General features: G+C 40.2%; 2 protein-coding genes across 2 annotated transcripts; both read left to right on the top strand.

Annotated features, from left to right (window-relative positions):
• The first annotated feature begins 1901 nt into the window (after nucleotides 1-1901).
• Nucleotides 1902-10075, top strand: LOC132967066 (mpv17-like protein 2). Its single transcript, XM_061033961.1, has 6 exons — nucleotides 1902-2015; nucleotides 3211-3435; nucleotides 4638-4799; nucleotides 5107-5183; nucleotides 7682-7810; nucleotides 8862-10075. The coding sequence occupies exons 2-6, from the start codon at nucleotides 3246-3248 to the stop codon at nucleotides 8958-8960; spliced, it is 657 nt and encodes a 218-aa protein (XP_060889944.1). The 5' UTR covers nucleotides 1902-2015; nucleotides 3211-3245; the 3' UTR covers nucleotides 8961-10075.
• A 2411-nt stretch (nucleotides 10076-12486) lies between these two features.
• On the top strand, nucleotides 12487-17077 carry LOC132967035 (mpv17-like protein 2). Its single transcript, XM_061033958.1, has 5 exons — nucleotides 12487-12676; nucleotides 13692-13853; nucleotides 14083-14159; nucleotides 16189-16317; nucleotides 16876-17077. The coding sequence occupies exons 1-5, from the start codon at nucleotides 12487-12489 to the stop codon at nucleotides 16996-16998; spliced, it is 681 nt and encodes a 226-aa protein (XP_060889941.1). The 3' UTR covers nucleotides 16999-17077.
• Nucleotides 17078-17497: the final 420 nt, after the last annotated feature.

The following is a 17497-nucleotide window of genomic DNA, read 5'->3' as shown; positions in this document are numbered from 1 at the left end:
GATGTTGCCTTCAAGCCACTCATGCTAAAAGCATTTTGTACCCTTCTTTTCAATTAGATACAAATCTCTTTTCCAGCATGTTGTTTTCAGACTCAACAGACACAGACCCATGTGGCATTATCTGTGTTACATATCTGAGCAGGAGCTCGTAAACGATTTTATTTTGAAGGTGAAACAATTTTCTGGAACATCTGTAACTCCGCCGTCTTTACGCAGCGTGGACCTCAAATGAATGACAGGTGGGCGGGATTTAGGCCGCCGTTTGAAAGATTGACAGCCCACTTGACGAATACAAAACCACACCATGACGACCGTCCTGAAACACCCCTCCTCAACTTCTCAACCTTTCGTTTATTATTGATGGCCGCTGCTGGAAGGATTCAATTATTGATTAGGAGGTCAGCAGTAACCACTATTGCCATTTCCACTGATCACTAACACACACCTTATAATGTTTATTGTAAAAATGTCACAACAAAAACACATCAATAAAGCCTAGGTAAAGGAATAATTTAAATTTAATACAACACAGGGTTAGATGGATAGACTCGTTTTCGTATTAAAAAATATTGAGATATGTGCAAAAAAAAACACACAGTTTTATCACACTTAGTTAAACACATTTAAGATTATTAAAAAAAAATGGAATAAGCCAGGAAAGTGGCTTGTTTTTTTTCTACCTGATGAAAATCTTTAATGTGATCTCATATGTTTGATATAGGTGGTTGAATAGAAAAATAGAGTTCACTCAGAAACAGTTTTTTATTTTATTTTAATGTTGTGCCACTGTAACTTTCTCTCACCTACATTAATCTAGGGTTATATTGTTTTACTTTCTGATACACACAAAAAACAACAACACATGCGCTTCAAAGTTAGACAAATTCTTAATATCCAGAGTTAGATCCAAAAGGCATTTGGTCTTGGACTTTGAATTCATTTTCATATAGCCTACATCTATTAAAGTGCTGCTACTGATACTCATAAAAAGTTGCTTCAATGATTTTATAATTGATTTATATACACATAGCCTATATAACAGGTTTGAAAAAAAAGAACTAAGACACATTTGTGAATGTCCATTACTTTAAATTTGATGTCCTGCTATACTATTCCACAACAGATGATGTCAGCATTTAGCTTTAGATTCCTCTGTGGACCTGATCCCTGCTACTTATCCTTAAAGGTGCTGTCTGAGTGTGTCCTTGGTGCTTTATTACCAACTCAAGGAGGGTTTTCAAGGTGTTATGTTCCTTAAGCTTAACTTGGATTTGAGAGTCCTTATGCACGTCGATAGGTGTATTACTGTAACTTCTGAGTATAAATCAAATGGTCAAACAATGGATAAAAGCAAACAAAGATGTGACAGGTGCATACAATATTAAGGAATGCCAAGAAATAGTTAAACAATAACTATTGAGGATAGCTAAGCCAATTGAGGGTGCAATGTCATCAAGAAAGCCATCGAGGAGCAGTGAGTTAATGTGTCCCATGGGATTAGATATTCTAAAACAGTTACTATGCAAACAGAGCCCACAGACACAAACTCTAAAGCCTCATCAAATTACAAACAGCAACATGAAAACTTTTTAAAACGTTGGAAAGAATCAAACACAAAACAAAGCAAATTGAGAATGTTCATTTGCATTTAAATAAAAACTACAGTCAGTGAGCACAGACTCACTATCGAGCCACAGGCAGACCTTGACCCCCCCCAAAAGAGGACAGACTCTACTCAGGTGGAAACAGAGCTGCACTTTATAACAATCTGTGTAGGCCTATATCAATATATCCGCCCTTTTCTTGTCGGTACGTGTTCCGGCCCCTCTCTTGCAGCCTGCAGACAAACCCTTCTCCCCTGTTCTGACACCTGTACCTCCACAGCAGCAGGGGGCGCTGACGTTCAATTTACTTTCTGTAAAAACCGGTGTAGTGTCAAAGTTAAGCATGTTCGGACAGCGTTTCCTTTGCTGCAATAACCGCGTTTCTCTTCTGTAATTGTGATAAGGAATCAGGTAAGTTATGTCATTTATAGAGCTATCTGAGACAGGAAAGTTTGGGTTATGTTAGTGTAAGCGCTGATAGCCGGTTGGGGTCAGGTTAGGGTAAAGGGAAGTAGTAAATCGACACCGGTGAAGATTGCACTGACATCAGTATGTTGGATGTGTCATTGAATGGAGGGATCATTTATTTTTTTTCTATTTAATAACTGCACAGTAACCAGTTGACTCTCGCTTCATAGAGGCAGTCGAGCAATTAATCCTGACTGTAAAATCTCCAGGCATTCGGCTGCATCAGCGTCGTGTCCCCGGTGTTATGCCCAGAAATGCATCCCAAGAATTGCGTGCACCTCGCGGAAGTGTGGTATAAATCATATCATCTGGAACAAATCTGTGATGACAGACTATGTCAACCCTCAACGTGGCCCCTCAGGTCATTTTTTACACATCAATTAATTGGAAACATGAAGAAAAAGTGACAAAATCTGCCACAAAATCATGAAAACCAGAAATATGCCCATGATAATATTTGATCACTGGTATATGTTGAGTTAAATTTGAGACATAATTGACTGTAATCGTTTTTGTATCCTACAATTTGGCCCCCTTGGCGGTGGGAATTTAATGAATGTGGCCCCTTGCTGTGACCAAAGTTGCCCATCCCTGCTGTAGAGTAAATTGAAGGGTGGATATAACACGGTCACTCTTTAAACCGTGACACCGGAGCTAGTGAGTGTATATGCAGCAGCATGACCCCTGGATGAATTAATGACAACATTTTCTGTCTGAAAACGAGAGTAACTGGACTAACTACTGGTAAGTAAGGTGTAATTACTCATTCCACAATGATCAGATGTAGTATAATGCCAAGCACCCTTTAGTTGGATTGACCAGGTCAGCTGGGAAGAACACAAAAAGAGTCTTCTTGGTTAAAATGTCTGAATGAAAAAGGAATCATACAAATTGTACAACTAGGGTCTAAATGTCACCCAGTGTTTGTAATGTAACTTTTGTGACTAATTTCTTCTGTTTCCGATTGAAAAGTTATTTTATTAATGTTACCATCTATGACTCTGTCTCTCATTAAGTGTCTGATAAGGATTCAGCCATCCTGTATCATACACAGAGCAACTCTGAAGCTAAAGACCCAGCCTTAAAATGTACAGTGAGTTACATACAGCTATTACATACTGCTGTTTTTGTCCTGCAGATGACAGTACTCTCACTTGCAGTCCAAACATCATCATGCTTCCACCAGGGAGTAAAGAGTTTATGGTCCGGATACGGTTCTTCTGGCGTCCATTGTTCCAAGGCAGGAACCTACTGCTCACAAACACACTGAGTGCAGGAGGCATGCTGGCACTGGCAGACGTGCTGCAGCAGAGCCGGGAGACCCGCAAGGAGCCAGGCAGGGTCCGCAACTGGAAAAGGACAGGTGAGGAGGAGAGAGAAAGGAAGTAGAGACGGAGGAATGTCATTGTCAAGGTGCTGGTGCCTAGTCCGACTCAGGGCTGAAGAACCGGTCTCAGGTTCAGTGAAGTTAGATGTAGGGAGGCGTGCAGTGGATACTGAGCTGTTGTAAATGTCAATGCACCATCTGCTGTAAAGAGAAACACATATCACAGCTCCCACAGCAAAGCAGTTAAGCTCACAGGACCTCAATGCAAGTGAACTAATTATAGAATAAAATCCTTCATTTTCATTTAACAGTGTACGGATAAACTAAGTAACTATTCACCTGTGGTGCCAAAGCACTCATTGGCTTTACACGCCTCTCAATGTCCAAATGGAAATGTTATGTTTTGAACAATAGGATTTAACATGATTCAACATGTGCTCAGACACTCGTCTTTTGGTAAGGAGCATTTAAGAGTCTCATTTGAGATATAGAGTAATATTTTTTACACAAAAATGAATTTTTTTTTTTTTTTTTTGTGATTTGCACCTTTTGTGTGATAGTTCCACTGAAGTGAGACAGGACATGTTGGGAGGAGAGAGTGGGGGGAGGACACGCAGCATAGGGCCGAGTTCAGATTTGAACCCGCGGCCTCTGCAACGAGGACTACAGCCTCTGTACATGGAGTTTAAAGAAGTGAATCTGTACAGAATAGAGCTGTAATCAGAGGGCATGAAAGTGTTAGAATCGGAATCAGAATCGGTTTTTTATTGCCAAGTACATTTACACATACAAGGAATTTGTCTTGGTGCTAAAACAGTTAAAGGAAATAAAGCAAAAATAACAAGAACTTCAATAATAAAATATTAAAGCAATTACAATATATAATATACAATTTAAAAATGTGAAAATATAAGAAACACAAATTGTGCAATGAAGGATCTGTGCAGTTGACAATGAAACAAATCTTACAGTGTATATAATAATAATAATAATAATATATACAGTATATAGTGTTACAAACAAGACGTATAAAAACACAAAGATTCAGTGGTTAGGTACAAAACAAAGTACAAACATCTAATGGAATAATTAAAATAATTATAGAGGTGAGCAAGGTGCTGCTGACCAATATGTTCCAGTAGAATTCAAAAAATAATGATTTAGTATTTTAAAAGGATTTGTGCATGTTTCTGTTTTTTAATGACGGGCTCATTAGTGTTCATTCTTTTTCCTCGAAGGTCACATGTTTCTGGTTGGCTGCTCCCTGGGTCCAATGATGCACTACTGGTACGGTTGGCTGGACAGAGTATATGTGGGCAACGCTCTGAAAACAGTCGGAAAGAAAGTGATGGTGGACCAGCTGATCGCCTCACCAACAATGGCGTTATGGTATTTTGTGGGTGAGAAGGATTTCATAATGCATTGTTAGTAAGAAGCCCGTTTTCTCCTACCATCGCTTAACACGTTCCCGTCTGAACTTCTGTCAGTGTGCTCGTTCAGAAGCAGTTTCTTTATGACACACACACTTAAGACTAGTGACGTGTCTAAAGAGTCAAAGGTCGAACTAAAAGACGTAATGGGTTAAGACAACAGACATCAGTTATATTCTAAGAGTCTGGCACTCCTCCAGCCTCTGACCTTATCTGAAGTTGTTTTTTATGGAACACACTTCTTAGCACATCTGACAGACAGCTCTGTTTATTGCAGGTATGGATGTCATGGAGGGACACACTTTACCTGAGGCATGGGCGGAGTTTAAAGACAAGTTCTGGGAACTCTATAAGGCAAGTACACGTCTGTCTAACTCTGACCTGAAGATCAGTGCACATGTACTCACTTTGTTACACACTGTTATCCATTCATGTTCTGTTCATTCATCGTTCTACCCGCGGACTACCGGGAAAAGGTGGAGGGCTGGCGTCCGTTTTTAAATCCAGCTTCCACTGCCGTCGAACTCCGTGTAGCATCTTCTCCAGCTTTGAGCTGCAACTTTTTGAATTACATTTAAGACTCCCTGTGCTGTGTGCTGTGATCCACCGTCCTCTGAAGTTCAATAAGGATTTTATTCAAGAATTCTCGGACTTTGTGGCGGGGGTTATCACGAACTTTGATCGTTTATTAATTATTGCCGATTTTAATATCCATGTGTGTTGTGAGTCACGACCGCTGGTCAGAGACTTCATGGATCTCATCGACTCTTTTAATCACACACAGTCAGTTACTGGCCCAACGCATGAAAAGGGACATACACTGGACCTTGCGTTGTCTCATGGGTTAAATGTGTGCATTAGGGAGATCTGTGACACACGTATCTCGGATCACCTGCCTGTGTTTATCACTGTGACGCTGCCTTGCTCAGTTGATTCATGCGCTCCGGCACGTCGCCTGCGCGCTTTAAACCCTGCGACGGCGTCAAGGTTCTCCGTTGCTGTGATTCCCACAATTGACTCTTGTAATGCAAGTGCTGAGGAGATATTGTTTTTAATTCTACGTGCACCGATATCCTGGACTCGATCGCTCCTTTCACGGCCAGACGCCCTAAACCCGCGACTGAGCCTTGGCTAAATGACCCGCGCTCTCAGACGCGCATGTAGACGCGCGGAGAGAAAATGGAAAAAGGACAAACTTCATGTCTCCTTGGGGATTTAAATAGACTGTTTATCCGAATACCAGAGAGCCGTTAAATCTGCAAAAACCCTTTTTATTTCCAGTGTAGTTTCCAATAACAGCCATAGGCCCCAAGTCGTTTTTAACACTTTTAACCGTCTTTTAAATCCATGTAACTCTCCTTGTGTTGTGCCATCACCCACTCTATGCGGAAAAATTTCATTGATAAAGTTTCTGCCATCAGGTCTCCACCTCCCTCCATCTTAGATCCAGCTGTGTCTCCTGCATGCTCAGCTGTCTTTGAGCAGTCTTAGCCGGTGTCACTTTCTGTGTTATCTAAGGTGGTCCAACAAATGAGACCTTCACAATACCCTTTAGACCGTATTCCTCCCAGACTACTGAAAGACGTTTTTAACACTGTTGGGTCATCCATTTTAACTTTGATAAATACCTCTCTTGCCTCAGGCTGTGTTCCAACTGCTTTTAAACATGCTGTAGTACAGCCTCTCCTCAAAAAACATAACCTTGACCCTTCTGTTCTCTCCAGCTTTAGACCCATTTCTAAGCTTCCTTTCCTGTCCAAAGTTTTAGAGAAAGTGGTTTTAGAGCAGCTTAAGTTGCACCTTGTTCTTTCAGTCTGGTTTTAAATCACGCCACAGCACTGAAACTGCACTTTTAAGAGTCTTTTAATGATCTTCTTTTAACTGTTGATTCTGGGAACTCTGCTGTGCTGGTGCTGTTAGATTTGACTGCTGCCTTCGACACAGTTGATCACCAGATTCTTTTATCTCGCCTCGAACTGTGTGTTGGCATTAAAGGTGATGTGTGTGACATTTTGAAATTTTGTTCATGCGCCTATTTATTGTGTTTTTATTGTGCTTCATTCTATATGTTATTTTACTTTGTGTTTTTTAAGCTTGTAGAGCACTTTGGTCAATCAAGGTTGTTTTAAATGTGCTATAGAAATAAAGATTGATCGATTGATATTATCCAGAGATGAGAAGTTAGCTGCTCAGCTAAGTTGCATATTTAGCTTTAACTTGCACTGAAGTGGACTGAGGTCGCTATTATTGTAGAATTTAGTGCTTTTTAAGACACAAGGATTCATTCAGCCTTTGAATGTGAATATCAGTCCAAATGTCATTTTGTGTTGCCAAGCTTTGTAATGTAGAAGATAAAGATACTGAAACACATCTTTGTTCTTTTTAGGACGACATCAGTCGGTTATTTGCTGTTCCAAGAGCTCAAATGGCTTTTTTCTCCAATAAAAAAATGAAGCAGACAAAACTAGTTAACACTGGGTGTAAATAACACACAGGGGTAAAGACACTACATAGCCTTTAGACCAACAACCCAACACATACCAATAGACAGCACATCGCTTTTCACACATTTAATCAATACTCCCTGTTTTCCTTACGCTTTACATCTTCCACTTACTAATTCCTTTAAAGGAGGTTTCATATTCCTTTACCCATCCTGGTTTTAATGCATCATCGTGACATGTCCTCAGAAATCATCAGGTTACAGTGACAACTCTCTTGAACATCATCAATAATGGCCTTAGGATTGATTATTGCTCGTTGCGTTATATTCATGACTTTTCCTGGAGATGTTTGTTCTGAGTAATCTGTCCAGGTTTGTTCATGCTAATGTGCGTTGTTCTTTCTAACAGGCGGACTGGTGTGTTTGGCCTGCTGCTCAGATGATCAACTTCTACTTCCTGTCGCCCAAATACCGAGTGTTGTACATGAACTTTATCACCTTAGGGTGGGACACGTACCTGTCCTACCTCAAACACAGAGTAAGTCAGTCACACAGGATTTCAAAGGAACATTCTGTGTTTTATCATCTTTTATTGGGGAATGTGTGGGTTTTAAAATAACTGTTGATATGACCACATTTCAAGCTTTTATCTGGTTGTGAAAAAGACTGACATTGATGTTGTTCTGAGCCACAAAAGCAAACAAGATCATCAGAAACAAGACTGACTATTTCTATCAAGTTATGTTTAATGCCTGAACAGCTGCTGGGGGGGAGATGTCAGGTGAGGTGATTAACAGCATGGTATAAAAACGGCCTTAGTTTACATTTTCTACAGCTGTTAAAAACCAGCAGGATGAGATTTTCTGGTTAAAATGCTATTAATTACACATAAACAAGTCTATATCAGCAAAGAGATAGGAGGTACTGCTTTGCCCACAGGGGGCCTTCAAGTCAACACAAACTGGAAGAATGTCACTTTAAGTTTCTGTGTTTTTAATATAATTAAAATGCAGAATGAAAGTCATTCATTTACAGACACATAAATATAATAGCTTGAATGAGAGCAGCATGTCTACCTAAAGCACTGGGTGCTGCCTTTGCAGCAGGCTTTTGTAAAGCTGGCCAATCAGAAGAAAGTGTACCTCTAGGGAGGCTGGACTTAAAGAGACAGCAGATCAAACAACTTGTTTTCCTAAACAAAGGATGCGGTGGGCACTGTGTCGCTCTCAAACCATTTATTGTCTATGTGTTGCGCGGTGCGCAAAATTATCTGCAGCCCGCTGAGCTGAGTGCAAGGTCGCGCTTGCTATTCTTGCACGCTGCGTGGAAGTTCAAATCTTTTCAACTTGGTGTCTCCCTTTCCCAAGCTCTAGTTTAAAAACCATCAGAGAGAGAGTTTGGGCGTACCAGATGTGTTTAAAAAAGCAGCAGAAATGTGCCTCATGCACCTTCTTCTTCTTTGCTAGTCACATTATGGGCCCTTCATATATACACCAAAACTCTCCCACTACTCTACTTGCTCATAGTTAAAAATGATGAAGTGGTGTTGGTTAAACTGATGTGTATTTTGGTTGCTGTTGTGTCCACAGGTTGACAGCCCCCCAACTGCAGAGTCATCAGACAGCAGTGATGTTGATGCACAGCAAGAGGGGCTCCCAGAATCCAAACCTCTGGAACAGAAAGCGTAGAGATGGAGTCGGTGCTTGTTGGTAAAACTCAAGGACAACAAAGTATCTGCTGGTTTAGTCTGTTCATACTGATGGTTGGAGCTTTTATGTGTGACTGTGTCTGTACTCAGAGGATTTGTGGATGATGAAGTAGAAGTGCTGGAACACTTTGCCTTCATGTCTGTAGAGTTTTAGTGTGTCTCCGTCCAGTGTGTTTGTTTAATTTCTGTTTGAATAATGTGCATTCAGGGATTAAAAGCTGTGTCACTGCCCATAATGATAAACCATCTGCTGGTAGTCACTTCCTTTTTAATACAACATTGAGTTGCTAACTGCTATCATTAACATGATGTTCAACAAACCACTGAACGGACGAATCATTTTAAAAACTTGAAGAAAAAAAATCTGTTGTCTTTTTTGTGATCGGCACTGTGCACACTGTGACAGGGAGACATTCCTTTCAATCCTGTGCCATTATTTGGTTTCTGGTTTGACATGAAATAATAATAATAGAATAATTATATCATAGTAACCAGCATTAGCTTTGCCTTAATATGTAGAGATTTGCTACAAAGTGTTTGAATGCCAAATAATCTTTCTGCTCCTGTGAAATAACCGCATGATTGTCATTTGTATTACATATAAGATCCTCTATATTTTTATCATTTCAAACTGAATCCTGACGTGTGTTTAAACTTGATTTGTGACATGCTGCAGATGTGAAGTTGTTTTCAAAATGAAGTGTAACACTAGTGACTGTAATGTAACCTGTTATACTTTATATCTCAAGCAGCTTAGATTCTAAGTTATGGCACGTTAGATTATACATTTTATCCTGATGAAAAAAATATTATTCAATGGAGCAATATTTATATTTATCATAGTGCTGCTAATTAATGATGTAATATATTTTACACAAAAATTGTTCAGCAAAAATGTACGCGAGAGTTTTTACATTGAGCGAAGAACTTTGAAAGACGAGCATAAGCTCTATAAGGTCCTTATGGTTTTGTATGATGATTAAAATGTTTTTTATGTTGAATTTCTCAAATGCATGGCACTTAAAAAAATAAATGAAATTCATTTCAAATGAAATGGTCTAAAAAACCAAAACAATAAATATGAGAGAGATTGTTTTTAAAGTGTGTGATGACTTTTATTGTGTTGTAGGAGACATTTAAAGATGCAGCAGTGTCGTTCTTTGCCATCAATGTGACGACAGGGAGACGCTCTGGAGGCTTTTCTACGGTGTGCCTCAAGGGACAAAATAGCATGTGATTAATGGAGATAAAAAAAATGATTGCATTAATTTCAGACCTTAATTAATTGTGATTAACTGGCTCGAAGTGAAAGCATCAGATGACTATTTGCAGGGGATCAAACTATGTTAAGAATATGTTTGCTGTGAAGTGGGTGATTAAGAAGTCTCGATATTTGTGTTTAGTATACGAGCGGTAAAATAACTGGAGATAAGAGGACAGGTTAATGACTCTTCATGCTTTGAAAATAAACTGTAAGCCCTATTGCTTTAATTGATTAAAATGTCTAAAAGGGTTAAACTTTCAACTTGTGTTTGAGAAGTTTGAGTTGTTCAAATTGTTGAATTGTGAAATCAGACAATGTTTGACAAAATCAGATGAAGATCACTGCAGGTAAAGGACATAAAAAGGCTGTATATAGCATAATGTACTGTAAATAATTTAAAACTAGTTGTGACATACAGTAAATTTAGCTCTGTTGACATTTCATGACCAACAATCAAACAAGATTGCATGTGCAATTAAAAATAGACATAACCCATGCAGGGATAAAAATATATGTGAAATTTAAATAAGAACCTATAAACAGTTGAGGAAAAACTCTGTAACTAGACCTGAACGTAAAAAATAAAAATAAAAAACTTCTGAGTTGTGTTGTTTATATACGTACAGCAATGTTTAAAAAGCAGATAGTGCAAAATTATCAAAAAACACATTAAATAACAGGCAGTGCAAACATTAAATTTAATTAATTGAGGTGATCATTAAAGTGTCCAACTAGAGGCTGACTCTTGGGACAGCTGTGCAGATGGGAAGTGGAAAAAGGAAGATTTAGTCCAAGTGTGTGCTTTCCCCCTGCCATAACCGTGAGGTGTTGTACAGACGTATGGCCAGGGGGACAAAAGAGTTCTTGAGTCCGTCTGTGGAGCAGGATTGACTGCAGCCCCAGGTACCCGTAGGCCTTGACTACCTCCTCGTCGACCCCCCCCGATGGAAACAGGTTAGGGATGTGGCTTGTTCCTTCGGAAGTCCACCACCATCTCCTTGGTCTTGGAGGTGTTCAGCTGCAGATGGTTTGAACTGCACCACGTCACAAAGTCCCCTATCAGGCTCCTGTACTCCTCCTCCTGTCCATCCCTGACACAACCAACTATCACAGTGTCATCCGAGTATTTCTGCATGTGGCAGAGCTCGGAGTTATACTGGAAGTCAGAGGTACACAGGGTGAACAAGACAGGGGAGAGCACGGTCCCCTGTGGTGCTCCGCTGACCACAGTGTCAGATGTGCAGTCCTTCAGTCTGACGTACTGTGGTCTCTCTGTGAGGTAGTCCGTGATCCATCTCACCAGGTGCGAGTCCACCCTCATCTCGGTCAGCTTGTCTCTCAGTAGGAGGGGGTGGATGGTATTAAAGGCGCTGGAGAAATCAAAGAACATGATTCTCATCACGCCGCTCCCTTTGTCCAGAGGAGAGTAAGCCCTGTGTAGTAGATAGAGGATGGCATCGTCCACGCCCGCCTTCGCCTGGTGAGCAAACTGCAGTGGATCCTGGGCATGGTGGACCAGGGGTCTGAGGAGATGGAGCAGCAGCCGCTCAAAGGTCTTCATGACGTGGGACGTCAGTGCAATTGGCCTGAAGTCGCCTGGCTCACTGGGGGTTTTTTTTTCTTGGGGACCGGGGTGAGGCACGAAGTCTTCCAGAGCACAGGGACCTTCCCAAGCCGCAAGCTAAGACTAGCAAATGAATGAAGGTTTGATGGAGGATTTATTAATAGGGAAGTAAATATATTCCTCCTAAGCAGTTTAGCTTACTTGGTGGGTGACTTTGGCAAATGTATCCTTGTTCTTGGTGAGGTTCAGTTCAAAACAGCTTTGTTCCACTTTTACACAAACTCACTGAAGACCCCCGTGGTCTTGTACAGAGCCTGAGCCCAAGCAAAGGAGGAGAGTATGATTACCAATGATGCTTCTGCAACCATCTGTATATGGGGTGAATAATTGCTGTGAGAGGAAAAAGCCATGGGGGGAGCTAGTGGATGTGTGCAGGAGGGCCTTACAATGTGTTTTTTGTTTGTTTTATTTTGTTGTGTGTGTTTATTCTAAAACCACTTTGTTAGAGGTGTGGCTGCAATGTCTCTCTCTATCAGTCTTCTCGAAGACTGCTCATTTATTGGTTGTGTTAAGTAAGCTTTTGTAAATAACCCTGAAGGTCCTTTGCAGGGTCCAAAAGAATGCCGGAGAGCTCCTTTCTCTTGCAGATGTCAGTGCTCTCTCTGAGGTCCAAACAGCATGATTCCTCGGATAGGTAAAGGGCTTATGGTGGGGATAAGGTTCTCCTGTCGGACAATGTTTAAGAGGAGGTACCTGCTGATTACAAACACCCTGACTGGAGGAGGCCTACTGGCGCTGGGAGACTGTGTGCTGCAGAACTGGGAGATCCAAAAGGAGCCGCACAGAGTCTACGACTGGATGCGGACAGGTGAGGGAGAGAGAAAGGTGCACCCAGCCGGATGTCAATGTCTGAATAGCTTCTGCAACCCTGGTGCTTGTTGCCTTGCTCCATCTGGGACTGAATTGCTGAAAATGCAGTCTCTGCTTTGTAACACCAGATAATGTATAGCTCTTAATAGGTGTTGGAATTTAGCATTTCTGCAGAAATAAATTAAATTGAATGATGCTCACAACACCTATAGATGATGTTTAAGGTCCTAATGGTGATGGAAGACATTTGCCTTCTCCAAGTTGTTTTTTTAGATTTATGTTAGGCAGAGTTTGTGTGAGGGTTGTTGTTTAATTTGCCAAATCTTAACATACAGTACAATAAAAGCTTGAGAATGAGCAGCTGATCTGTTGAACACAGCAACTGCCTTTTTAACTCAGAGCAGACACATAGTTGGATGGGGTCCGTTTCCTTAAAACTAAAGTTACACACGTAACTACGGTTTTCTGGATGACCGCCAGAGGCAGTCCATGATTATGGATAATATCCTCCGCGGATGGAGGATATTATTACAAAGGAGACTGGGCCAGCCCGTCTCCTTTGGCGTGAGGCATCACTGAGGCCTTGGGTGCTTGAGGGTTCCAGCCAACTTATTGTTTTGAGAGCGAGTTCAATCCATTTAAGTAACAGAAATTGAAAATACAAAATCCATCCTGTTTTTGTTGTACTATAATGTAGTTAATCGGTTTTCAATGAATAATACAATTTGTGTGTTTGTTTTTGTAAGATAACATTTGAATTTCCATTGTTCTTTGTTTTAAAGTTAAGTGACTTTTTAAAAAAAATACATTTTGAACATATTGCTGTTCTCAAGTGGTTAAACCTCTAACCTAGCTGCGTGTGTGTTTCTCCAACAATACTTTTCACTGTCCTATTAACCAATAAAAAAGGTTAAATCTTCATTTTTCAAAACCAAAAAGCAAAACTATCTTAACCTTATATTTTCTTAACACATATGCATCTTTTCGGTCCTACTATTTCTGTCCCCCTTAAGGTCGCATGTTTGTGTCCGGCTGCTCCATGGGTCCTCCGATGCACTACTGGTACGCCTGGATAGACAAGAGGTTTGTCGGAACAGCTATGACCACAGTGTGCAAGAAGGTTCTGTTGGACCAGATTCTTGCTTCACCGGTGATGGCGTTGATGTATTTTGTAGGTGAGAAGGATTCCAAGACAAATTCAGAGGTCATACTTAATGACATGAGAGGAGTGAGACCAAATATGTTAGTATAAGAGGTGATGGAGTTCAAACATTAGAGATAAACTTGTCTGACGATATTTTCTTGACTGTCAGTAATATTCGGAGTGTTTAACATTCCTCCAGCCTCTGATCTGATCTGGTGTTTGTGTTGATGAAACACTGACAGACTTCTGTGTTTATGCAGGTATGGAGGTCATGGAGGGACACAGTTTATCCGATGGATGGGACGAGTTTATAGGAAAGTTCTGGGAACTTTACAGGGCAAGTACACCTCCTAGGATCTGACCTAAAGATCTGGTGAATCTGATCAGTGTGCATGTACTTACATTGTCAATCACTACACAATTTTTTATTTTATTTTTTCAACCAGATGAGAAAAGTTCAACGTTTTCAGTTTTCAGTTTTCAGATTTAAAACTGTGGCTTAACATGACTTTATTGCCTCTGGTTTAGAGAAAGAGTTGAATCAGAGCATCAGTCTGGATGCCATATCATTCTACTCAGCTTTCCAAACATGATGAAATATCTTCACTACGTTCTACCAATGAACCTTTTTGTTTTAGGGTCACATCAGTTTAGTTGTTTTTATCCTGGAAAGACCAAAAAGGAAAAGAACAAAAACCAACCAAGTGACAATGTGTACCCTCTCATGCAGTGAAGTAGCTGCCATTACAACGGTCTTTGCCATGCTAGCAGTGTGGATGTTTCTGGACAATTTTGCAAATACATTGATTTTCCTTTGAGGATAAACCCAGCTGATGTTGGTCATTCATTTTAGTTTCCTTTATGGCAAGAATAGGGTTGACACTTTGGGGACATTTCTCAACAACTATTAAATACAAGTTTATTGCAGGCACCTATGCACCAATTAATCAATCCTTACATTTTGTCCAGCTTATTTGGGGCAGGGTTGCCATGCCACAAGGCTGGGCATGGTAGTCCAGATGTCCCTCTCCAAGGCAACATTTCCTCTTGGGAGTCCCTCCAATGTGTTCTTGGTCTACTACCAGTTCAATATGCGTGAAAAACAACCATAATCTAATTCATCTGGCTCCTTTCGATTGCAAAGAGCAGCAGATCGTCTCTGAGCATCCACCAGATGTCTGAGCTCTTCAACATATCTCTAACCCTGAGTGCTAAAGGTCGTAGTCTGATCATGTAAACAGAAGCACATCATCTGCAAAGGGGGAGACACAATTCTGTGGTCCCCAAATCTCCTAATTTTTCCTCCTCTCTTTCTTGAGATCCTGACCATACTCATCACAAATATGACCCCTGTGGAGGTCAACATGCTTTGAAAATCTATATAACTTAACTTTGCCAACACATGTATCAATTGGAGGAAATGAGGACCAGATCTCAAGCCTTCTCCATTTTACTACTCTTTTGTGTTAGGAGCCACTTTTTATGCAACTTGGAATTAAGTCTTCGATGTTGACTGAGTAGTGTGATACTTTGACAACTGATTAATTTCCCCATCTTTAAAGATGGAAACCACCATCCTAGCCTATCCTATCCTAGACCTCCATGGTCTAGGATAGGATAGGCTTCCAGACGCCACATGGTCGAGACATATAAGCCAGTCAGCATCTTATTGCATCATCCATGCCTGGCACTTTGCAGTTAAGGTGATTAGGGGAGAGGGGGGAAGTCTGGCATCAACAAAAAGTCCAGTGCAGGATGTCCTCAAAGTGCTCCCCTTTGTGGTCGGGAACCTCAGTTTTCTTTTTTCTGGGTGAGGTGCTACAACCCTTTTTGATTGATTTGATAAGGGTCTGTTATCTCACTTGTGTCGCTTAATTCATTACGCTATTCACCTAGCATCATGATCAAGTCATTTTTAAGTCTTGTAAAACCATCTACATTTACATGTACTACCTTGCTTGCATCAAACAACCTCATAGTTTTTCTTTGGGTCCATTTACTGGTCCTTTGAAATTGTGGTCAGAATTGTTGCCTGGCACAGATTACCAAATGCTAAATATAATTCATAATGTGTTTTGAGAGACTTTCTATGTACAAAGATTGTGTGCCTCTTCTCAGTCAGAATAGTACAATAGAAATCTTGGTTTCTAACCAGCTGAGTGTAAGAATAAAGGTTTAGGACGTGAAAGACCAAAAACAACCTTCCCAGTGGGTCAGTGTTCATCATCTTTTTTGCTGTCCTCTGTTGATTTCCAAACCTGCTCAGCAGACTTCCCCGCCCTCTACTCATGCACTATTTACAGTATTTGTGCTTGGTAATCTGTCCAGGTGTGTTTATGCTAACCTTTTTTAATTCCTCACAACAGGCGGACTGGTGTGTTTGGCCTGCCACTCAGATGATCGGCTTCTACTTTGTCTCGCCAAAATTCCGTGTCATGTATGTCAACCTTATCAGCTTAGGGTGGGACACGTACATGTCCTACCTCAAACACAGAGTAAGTCTACCCCAAAGAAGATTAATGGGGCATTCTGCGTTTTCACATCTTTGATAATTAAAATGTGTTTTGTGATTGTTTTTTCATTTACCATTTCACGCCTTTTATCTTTTTCTGATTTGGTTTTAAAACGATTCCTTTTTGGACACCTCATGCAGAATTTAAATACTGTAATAATTTTGTAGGTTTTAATTGTTTTTATTGTGCTCCTCTAATGTGTAGTAATGTGTGTCAAACTAATGCTTTACAATATATTCTTGTGTCTAGAGGGCTTCACAAGATTTTCTATTCAATCACTTTGAAACTGCATGGAAATGTTCTCATTTATCATAAACATAAATTCAGCCTCCAGAATGCTCGTAATATGTCTTTGGTTTAATTAGGACTAAATGTAAAAGCCTTGCCACTGACATGGGTGAATTTTTATTCACATCAGACAGCGTTTAACCTGCTTCTCTGCTCATTTTTTCACAAATTATAATTCTTGTTTTAAACAAGCAGTGAAATAAGTGATACTAATTATATGTGGGTGTGTTTTGGTTCCTGTTGTGTTCTCAGGATGATGGTCTCCATTCTGCGGTATTGTCAGACAGCAGTGCTGTGGACGTTCAGCAGGAAGCACTCCCAGCATCCAACCCTCTGGAGGACAAAGCTTCAAAGCTACAATGCGAGACATGTTAATACCTCTGATTGTTGAAGTTTTGTAGTTTTAAGCATGAGTGAAGCGGCTGCTAATAATCAGATCTCAGCAAGATACGTACATGACAGTGTCAGTTGTTGAGTTTTCCTTCACGGAAACTCTTCTTTTTGTCTCCTTTTTAGTCCAAAGATTGAAACTTACTAATTCTTATTATCAACGGCATGTTTGTGTTACTGGTTTGACATAAGAGAGTCATTATTGATTTGGAGAAGCTTTACTAAATAGCTGCTGTATAAACTTTGCCTCAATATGAGAACAACTACTTTGGTCGGTTTTCATGCTGAGTTATGACTTTGAGGGACCTCAAGTAGGCTATAAGAAGATATACTGAAGAACTCATTAGCATCATGTTTGTATAACTTTTTTAAAAACAAGCATACATTGTCGAGGAATTTTGTTTTACTGTTTGTATTCTTGAGTATAGTATTTAAGTATTTAAATTAACTTTAAAACGACGAAATAAAAATAAAAATAAGATGA

This window comes from Labrus mixtus, chromosome 3, assembly GCF_963584025.1.
Source record: "Labrus mixtus chromosome 3, fLabMix1.1, whole genome shotgun sequence".
Taxonomy (NCBI): Eukaryota; Metazoa; Chordata; class Actinopteri; order Labriformes; family Labridae; genus Labrus; species Labrus mixtus.
Note: the sequence above shows the minus strand (reverse complement) of the source record. Positions and strands in the feature narration are given on the sequence as shown.